At 49.6% G+C, this 9584-nt stretch overlaps 1 protein-coding gene across 1 annotated transcript; it reads left to right on the forward strand.

Moving 5' to 3' along the window:
• Positions 1–56: 56 nt before the first annotated feature.
• On the forward strand, positions 57–8883 carry FBLL1 (fibrillarin like 1). Its single transcript, XM_066273221.1, has 3 exons — positions 57–952; positions 2399–2434; positions 6814–8883. Exon 3 carries the CDS (start codon positions 7220–7222, stop codon positions 8258–8260), a length of 1041 nt encoding a protein of 346 aa, XP_066129318.1. The 5' UTR covers positions 57–952; positions 2399–2434; positions 6814–7219; the 3' UTR covers positions 8261–8883.
• Positions 8884–9584: the final 701 nt, after the last annotated feature.

The following is a 9584-nucleotide window of genomic DNA, read 5'->3' on the forward strand; positions in this document are numbered from 1 at the left end:
CACCACAGGAGAGGAGTGTTTATCGGCGTGGGCAGGGGTGTATTCAGTCATTTTAATTAGATAAGAAATCCCATTGATTGGATGCTACCGTAGGCCCCATGACCTTTTCACACCTTTATTGTCCCATTTATTCCTTACTCCATTGTCCTAATGTAGACACTTACCCCTATTTAACAAGTGACAGAGCTGAGGTTCCGCAGAAGTGAAGAATTTGCCCTGATTGCTTAGGAACAAGACTGAGATTCATCTCCCTGTATATCTGACTCCCAAAGTTAAGCTCTTTCTATTTAGCACAAGGTGGTTCTGGCAGCAGAGCAGGTCTGGGCTCAGGGGAAGTGGCAAGCCCACACATTTCCTGAAGTTCCAGATTAACTCAACATCTCATTAGTCGTATGCCAATCCTAGTTGCAAGGGAAGCTGGGAAAACTGGAATATCTACGTAAAGAAGAATAAGATTGCCAATGACTTGCTTAGAGCAATCAAGATGCATTCCGTGAGCTTGGTCTATTAATTCACTCCATGATGAGTTCTGCTAGCAAGACAGGTAGACATTTCTTTATGACACTGAGGGGGTCAGCGGAAGGGGGTGCTAGTAGTGATGGTTGGGGTGGTAGTTACTGTAAACTGCCAACACAACGCTGAAATGGGAATCACATGGAGAAGCTAACAAGATACTTGAAGAAACAGTGCTTAACAAACATGAATGGTATTGCTCCGTGCTGTTTCCAAGGGCCTCCAAGCTCAAAGGAACCTTAGAGATGATCTTTCATGAGCTGTAACAGTGGGGACCAGTTACAAACAAACAGGTATGTAAAAGTTTGACGTGTCCATATCAGATCACAGCACCTCCGAGAAATGGGGGAGGCTATGCAGTGTCTTCTAGGCTCTGACTGCAGAGGCAGCCTGCTTGTCCTGTCCAGTCCGTGGTCAGAAGATCCAGGAAACGCTATGGGTAAGAAACGGCATTCAATGAGAAATAGAAGGAAATAACGAAACTCCATGGGAGTGTTAAACTCACCAAAGGTTATAGTTACATAGTTCATATACTGACAGATTGGTCTCAGCTTCCTGAGACAGTAACTGCATCTGATTAGTTCATCTTTAAGATGTGTTACTAGAAAGTATGGAAATACAAATACCATCGGTAACATAGGTAATATCAGAACCTGATTGGTTGGTCTCTTTAATATGTTAGTCTTTGGGGGACACAAAAACTCAGAAAAGCAAGCTCGGGGGAAGGATCTGATTGGGGAGAGAGTGACTAGTAGCAGACAGACCTCAGTGGACAAGGGAGGGCTTGAAGCAGCTTGTGTCCAAGCATTGGGTTGAGAATCCTGGGATACGATAAAGACCGAGCTTGGCCAACAGCTCCCTGTGTGACCTCTGACCCTCACTCTCCTGGAAAAGGGGTGGGACAGGGGAGGGGCAGACTAGAACATGTCTAATGTCCCTGCCTTACAACCCTGACATCCTATAATTCTGACATGCACTTTAGTAACTGGCCGGCTGCCAGATTCTAATTGTCCTTTTTTTTTTTTTTTTTTTTTTTTTGCATTTTTCTGAAGCTGGAAACAGGGAGAGACAGTCAGACAGACTCCCGCATGCGCCCAACCGGGATCCACCCGGCACGCCCACCAGGGGCGACGCTCTGTCCACCAGGGGGCGATGCTCTGCCCATCCTGGGCGTCGCCATGTTGCGACCCTCCTGGGTGTCGCCATGTTGCGACCAGAGCCACTCTAGCGCCTGGGGCAGAGGCCACAGAGCCATCCCCAGCGCCCGGGCCATCTTTGCTCCAATGGAGCCTTGGCTGCGGGAGGGGAAGAGAGAGACAGAGAGGAAGGCGCGGCGGAGGGGTGGAGAAGCAAATGGGCACTTCTCCTATGTGCCCTGGCTGGGAATCGAACCCGGGTCCTCCGCACGCTAGGCCGACGCTCTACCGCTGAGCCAACCGGCCAGGGCCTCTAATTGTCTTTTTAATTGTTATATCTTAATTCCTTTATTGTTGGAAAATAACACATTCCTATCTAAAATGTATTGTTTCAAGTCTGTGAAATCGTTGAGACTTGCTTTACAACCCAGCAGTTGTTCAGTTTCTATAAATGCTTCATGTGCACTTGAACATATGTGATATCTGCAGTTTTTTGGATAGTTCTTTAAATCTTTCATATACAAACTTCAGGAAAAAAATGGAGAGTAAAGGAATGTCAGAGGTCTGGCCCTCCATAAAAGGAATAGAAAACTAGCAAAACCTGTCATAATCAAAATTTTTCAGAACTCTGGAAACTAAAAGCTTTCAGTAACCAGGGAAACATGATCGAGAGGAAACAGTGGGAATCTTGGTGAGAATGGAGAGCTCTGTGGCATTTTAACTTGCCTGGTCTTATTTCCCTCTCCCAGCTCAGCAGTGGCTTTGAAGATAAGGCCACATTCCCCGTGAGTATCCCAGTACTGCAGTGAGTACAGGGGAGCTGATTGTCAAGGGATTGTTTCTTTTGGGCTGTGGCAGCTCCTTGGTGTGCCAGCTCGAAGGGTTGCCTTTGTTTTACCTAACTTACAACTCCTCCAGTACAAATATGGTTTCCTAGAAGGCATTCCTCTAAAACATTTGCAGGCAAATATGTTAGTTGCTGCTGTCTGGGGCAGCGGATAACATTTGGTGAAAACAAAAGACTTAACTACAGAACTTGGGAAGAAAGGCTGGGGAATGAGATGCTTTGGAGGAATAAGGACTTTTGAAGTTCTGACATTTTCTGGGTACAGTATCTAGAAAGTCATGCGCATGTCCAGGGCTGTGTAGATGAAAGTCACCAAACAACTACAAGCAACAGTAACAGTCCCTGAAGCGGTAGGAGAACCTGAAATCCCGAGATGCCACACTAAAATATTCAAAATATCCAGTTTTCAATAACAAAAATTTTGAGGCAGAGAAAGAAAATATGGTCCATAATGAAAAAAACTAGAAACTAGAGATGTGGAGAGAATAGAACCCTTATTCACGGTTGGAAAGGTTAATTGAAACACTTTGAAAAACAGCGTGGTGATTCCTCAAAACTTAATGATAGGACTACCTGATAGTCCAGCCGTTCTACTCTGGATAGATACCCAAAGGGAATAGAATCCCTATCTCAGAGATCTGTACCTCCGTATTCATTGCAGCGTTATTTATCATAGCCAAGATACGGAAACAATCTACATATTATGTATGTGTATATATATAACAGCATGGATGCATATGTAATGGAATACTACTTAGCCATAAAAAAGGATGTCCTGTCCTTTGTGACAACATGGATGAACTTGAAGGCATTCTGCTAAGTGAAATAAGTCAGAGAGAAAGATAAATACTGTATGATTATGCTTCTCTGGATCTAAAAAACCGTACTCAGACACAGATTGGTGGCTGCCAGAGGCAGGGTGTGGTAGTAGAAAGGTACAGACTTCCAGTTACAGATGAATGGGTCTGGGGATGTAATGTACAGCGTGGTGACTACCGTTAAGAATAGTGGACTGTATATTTAAAAGTTGCTAAGAGAGTAGACTTTAAAAGTTCTCACCGCATACACAAAATATGTGAAGGGATGGATGTATTAACAAACTTTATTATGGTATTTTGTAATACTGTCTATGCACATATCAAATCGTGTACACCCTAAATTTACACAATGTTGCATGTTAATTTTTACCTCAGCAAAGCTGGAAAAGTAAAAATCAATTTTCATTTTTATTAAAATGACTTCCAGTCTTCTAACATCTAGGACAGCGGTTCTTTTTTTTTTTTTTTTTTTTTTTTAATTTTATTCATTTTTTAGAGATGAGAGAGAGAGACAGAGAGAGAGAGAGAGAAGGGGGGAGGAGCTGGAAGCATCAACTCCCATATGTGCCTTGACCAAGCAAGCCCAGGGTTTCGAACCGGCGACTTCAGCATTTCCAGGTCGACGCTTTATCCACTGCGCCACCACAGGTCAGGCCAAGGACAGCGGTTCTTAACCTGTGGGTTGCGACCCCAGCGGGGTCGCCTAAAGCCATCGGAAAATACATAATATCAGGTATATACATTCCGAATCATAACTGTAGCTAAATTACAGTTATGAAGTAGCCACCAAAATTATTTTTTGGTTTGGGGTCACTGCAACATGAGGAACTGTATTGCGGGGTCATGGCATTAGAGAGGTTGAGAACCACTGATCTAGGAGAACTTTTTTTTTTTTTTTTTTGTATTTTTCTGAAGCTGGAAACGGGGAGAGACAGTCAGACAGACTCCCGCATGCGCCTGACTGGGATCCACCCGGCACGCCCACCAGGGGGCAATGCTCTGCCCTTCCAGGGCGTCACTGTTGCGATCAGAGCCACTCTAGCGCCTGGGGCAGAGGCCAAGGAGCCATCCCCAGCGCCCGGGCCATCTTTGCTCCAATGGAGCCTCGCTGCGGGAGGGGAAGAGAGAGAGAGAGAGGAAGGAGAGGGAGAGGGGTGGAGAAGCAGATGGGCGCTTCTTCTGTGTGCCCTGGCCGGGAATCAAACCCTGGACTTCTGCACGCCAGGCCGACGCTCCACCACTGAGCCAACCGGCCAGGGCCTAGGAGAACTTTTCAATGGGAACAGAATTAAGAGGAGGGGTCAACTTTATTCTAATTATTTCTGGAAGCCTTTGATTTTCCCTATCTTCATAGAAACTCTTAAGAGTCGACAGGCCAAAGTGAAGTTCTAAAGGAAGCTGGAGTGCGGTCAGTAGTGACTTAGGGCTAACAAGGGGTCATGGGTGGTTTCAGGAAAGCTGTCAGGCTCTGATTGGACCCCACTGGCAAAAGGAATTTCTAGAGGCCACGAAGGGGTTGTTTGGAGTTTCCTGGGGTCAAAGAGGAGTCTGAGGTCCACCCTAGCCCAAATAAGTCCTTTCCATCCTTGTGCCTATACTTGGGGGTTCCCTGTTGACTCACATACATAGAAAGCAGCCGAGCAGAGCAAACCAGTGGCACAAATGAGGTCATAGAGAAATACACTGAGTGTGACGGGGTAAAGGAGTCCTTTGCCCCAACCCCCCCACCACCATTGAACAATTAATTCTCACAGGATTTAGACAGGGCATGAAGGGTATCTGGGAGAGAACGTAAAGTTCATTTGTATCAGAAGCAATTTCATGTTTGTTTTTCCTGTCAGCCTTTGACATTGCTTCTTGGTCAGTGTCAGCCCACATGGCCAGCAAATTTCTATCCTAGAAAGTTGGTTAAGTAATATTCAGTTGAGTCATAGAAATTTTATTGAAGTTAATGAAAGTACCTGAGATCATAAATAAATTTTTGCTTTGTATTGGCATGCTCTGCATTTCTAAATTGGCCAGCTGTTTCACGACAGGTATAGCATAGACAGTGCTTGCAAAAGATGTAATGGATTGAAGGAGAGCCCAGTTAGACTCACTGTATTTTTATGGGGATTATATACATTAATTTGTAGCGTGCACACACCAGCTAGCTACATTTTGAAGCCCTCTAACAGGGTGGTCCTGCAGTTACACCTTCCCCAGCTCTTGCATGGGCCCCAACGCCAGGTCTAGTAGCTAAAACAGCCGGGTTGGTGTCACTGTCCGTGGTGCTGATCAAATGCGCAGCTTCTGTGTTGGCATGTTTGCTGTCCTTGGTACCTCCGGTGGTTCTTTTTATATACTCAAAAGATACTGCAGTCTGAAAGCGGATTTTTGAAGGATAAACTAGAATTCAGAACATGAGATTTTTTTTGTTTTTTTTTAAAGACTTATTAATTTATTCATTTTAGAGAGGAGAGAGAGAGAGAGAGAGAAGGGAGGAGCAGGAAGCATCAACTCCCATATGTGCCTTGACCAGGCAAGCCCAGGGTTTTGAACCGGCAACCTCGGCGTTCCAGGTCGACACTTTATCCACTGCTCCACCACAGGTCAGGCAAACATGAGATTTTTGTCCTGGCTGCGGCATATTATAGGATTTAGGGCTCTGACTTATTCACGCCGAAGAATCGTTTCTTACTGCCCCGTGTTCCCAGAGCAAGTTCTGGGACGCAGCACAGTTGATGGGAAGAGCAGAGCTGACAGAGGGCAGTCAGGGCTGCAGCCAGCTATCCACAGCAGGGGACCCCCTCTTCCTGGCAGTCCCAGGCTTGGAATTGTCCTCGCTGACTTCCTGTATCCAGTCTGTCAGAAAGTCCTGGAAATTTAACTCCTAAGTATGTCTATCTCTTGGACTAGGCTGCTTCATCTCGGCTCCACCACCACTTCCATGACAACCGTGGTCGTCACCACTACCCGCCATCATCGTCCTTGCTCTAGTACTACCATCAGTAGTCATGGCAGCAGTCATCCCTTTAGAATAAAATTTTCAAAGTTACTAAGTGGAATTTTAGTTTCATTGTGTGTGCTTTTTCGAGTATGTGTACCAAACTGCAATCCCACCAACCTTGAATAAGAGTGCTAGAGCCATGCTCATGGGGCAAAAGCTCTAACAGCAATATGTTTATTTAAAACAACACAAGGGACAAATGTGCAGTGACAGACAATGACCTGACTTTGGGTGGTGTGCACACAGCACAATCCGCGGTTCAAATGCTCTGGAAGTGTTTACCTGAAAGCTATGTACTCGTATTGATCAATGTCACCCCATTAAATTTTATTCTCTAAAATTAAAAAAAAGCACTTTTGTGGTATGTAAACTATACCTCAATAAAAAGACTGACCAAAAGAAATACATTAAAGAAAATAGAGATAACGCTTATAAAAGCACATAGCATGTGCCAGGGTAAGTGTATGTGGTGCTTTAAGACCAACCTTTGAGGCAGGTTCTGTTTTGCAGGTGGGATGAAGAGAAGCAGATAGCTCAAGAAACTTGCTCAAGTTCAAACCAGATCAGCAGAGAGGGTCAGGTCAGGTAAGCCTCCTGAGACCACACAGGAAGCGAGAAGCAAAGCAAGGACTGAAGCCCATGCTCGTCTCCTCCTGTCCTGCGGAGGAGACACCCACTCCCCTGAGTCCCAGGATCCCCGGAGAAAGCAGGAGATGGGGGAGCGGAGGGGTGAGCAGCCTGCGTCTGCGCGCGGTTAGGGAAAAGGGGCTTCCGGGGCTTCAGGGTCGCCAAAGCGGGTGTGATGCAATCACGGCAGTCACTGCGTGAAAGCGTGACTCTCGAGGCGCAGGGACTGCGGCAAAGCTGGTTCTGACCAGCGCCACTGCCAGCCGCCGCCAGCCGCCCAGGGCGTGCCATGAAATCAATGGCGAGCTCGCGAGGGGGCAGGTCCGGGGTCCGCGGGAGTGGCGGGGGCGGCGGGGGCAGCCGCTGGGGCGGAGGGCGAGGCGGCTCCAAGGGAGGCGGAGGGGATGGCGGCGGCGGCTCGGGAGGCAGGGGCGACTTCGGGTCGTGGACGCGTGGCTTCGGAGGCAACCGGGGCCGGGGGCGCAGTGGCAGCGGGGACAACAGGGGCCGGGGCCGTGGCCGTGGCGGCGGCGGCGGCGGCGGCGGCGGTGGCGGCGGCGGGTCGCGGCGCGGCGGCATGGCCAGGAACAAAAACCGCCGCAGGAAGGGCTACGCGGTGTCGGTGGAGCCGCACAGGCACGAGGGCGTCTTCATCTACCGCGGGGCGGAGGACGCGCTGGTCACGCTGAACATGGTGCCGGGCCAGTCGGTGTACGGCGAGCGGCGCGTCACGGTGCCTGAGGGTGGCGTGAAGGTGGAGTACCGCATCTGGAACCCCTTCCGCTCCAAGCTGGCCGCCGCCATCCTGGGCGGGGTCGACCAGATCCACATCAAGCCCAAATCCAGAGTGCTGTACCTGGGCGCCGCCTCGGGGACCACGGTCTCCCACGTCTCCGACATCATCGGCCCCGAAGGCTTGGTCTACGCGGTCGAGTTCTCCCACCGCGCCGGCCGCGACCTGGTCAACGTGGCCAAGCAGCGAACCAACATCATTCCGATCCTGGAAGATGCCCGGCACCCGCTCAAGTACCGCATGCTCGTCGGGATGGTGGACGTGATCTTCGCCGACGTGGCCCAGCCGGACCAGTCCCGCATCGTGGCTCTGAACGCCCACACCTTCCTGCGCAACGGCGGCCATTTTCTCATCTCCATCAAGGCCAACTGCATCGACTCGACCGCGTCCGCAGAGGCCGTGTTTGCTTCTGAGGTGAGGAAGCTGCAGCAGGAGAACCTAAAGCCGCAGGAGCAGCTGACGCTGGAGCCCTACGAGAGGGACCACGCCGTGGTGGTCGGGGTCTACAGGCCCCTTCCCAAGAGCACCAGCAAGTAGCACCAGCTGCTCGTCCCTGAGACCTGCCCAAGACTGTGTGTTCGGTGTTAGCTGCTCATCCCTGAGACCTGAGACCTGCCCAAGACTGTGTGTTCGGTATTAGCTGCTCATCCCTGAGACCTGAGACCTGCCCAAGACTGTGTGTTCGGTATTCGCCGCTCGTCCCTGAGACCTGCCCAAGACTGTGCGTTTGGTATTAGCTGCTCATCCCTGAGACCTGCCCAAGACTGTGCGTTTGGTATTAGCCGCTCATCCCTGAGACCTGCCCAAGACTGTGTGTTCGGTATTAGCCGCTCATCCCTGAGACCTGCCCAAGACTGTGTGTTCGGTATTAGCCGCTCATCCCTGAGACCTGCCCAAGACTGTGTGTTCGGTATTAGCCGCTCATCCCTGAGACCTGCCCAAGACTGTGCGTTCGGTATTAGCCGCTCATCCCTGAGACCTGCCCAAGACTGTGCGTTCGGTATTAGCTGCTCGTCCCTGAGACCTGCCCAAGACTGTGCGTTCGGTATTAGCTGCTCGTCCCTGAGACCTGCCCAAGACTGTGTGTTCGGTGTTACCTATGGATGTTTTCTTTGTGGGTTGTTTTTCTTTCGTTTTCCTATTAAACGGCATAAATAATATTTTTTTCTTTCTTTTCTTTTCTTTTTTTTTTTTGTATTTTTCTAAAGCTGGAAACAGGGAGGCAGTCAGACTCCCGCATGCGCCCACCGGGATCCACCCGGCACGCCCACCAGGGGGCGATGTTCTGCCCATCTGGGGTGTTGTTCTTTTGCAACCAGAGCCATTTTAGCGCCTGAGGCAGAGGCCATAGAGCCATCCTCAGCGCCGGGCTAACTTTGCTCCAATGGAGCCTTGGCTGCAGGAGGGGAAGAGAGAGACAGAGAGGAAGGAGAGGGGGAGGGGTGGAGAAGCAAATGGGCGCTTCTCCTGTGTGCCCTGGCCGGGAATCAAACCCGGGACTCCTGCACGCCAGGCTGATGCTCTACCACTGAGCAAACCAGCCAGGGCTCATAAATAAAATTTTTAAATGGCATAAACAATATCCAGGTGTATCAGTGAGGCCAGATTGGGTTTTGCTGCAGTAACAATCCCCAAATCTTCACATCCCCAATCTTGACCACAGCAGGTGAAGGGGGCCCAACAAGGAACAGCCTGTGCTTACTCTAATCACTAAAGGCCCTGGCTCTCCAACCCTGTCCACACATGCTTCCTCGTCACTGGGGGTGGAGGGGGCAGGGAGAGCTGTGGAATTGCAAGGAGCTGGTAAAGTGGCCCTTGGAACTGAGGGGCACTTCGTATACTTGGCCAAGTCACAGGTCAC

The sequence above is a fragment of the Saccopteryx bilineata genome, chromosome 4 (genome assembly GCF_036850765.1).
Source record: "Saccopteryx bilineata isolate mSacBil1 chromosome 4, mSacBil1_pri_phased_curated, whole genome shotgun sequence".
NCBI classification, from domain to species: Eukaryota; Metazoa; Chordata; class Mammalia; order Chiroptera; family Emballonuridae; genus Saccopteryx; species Saccopteryx bilineata.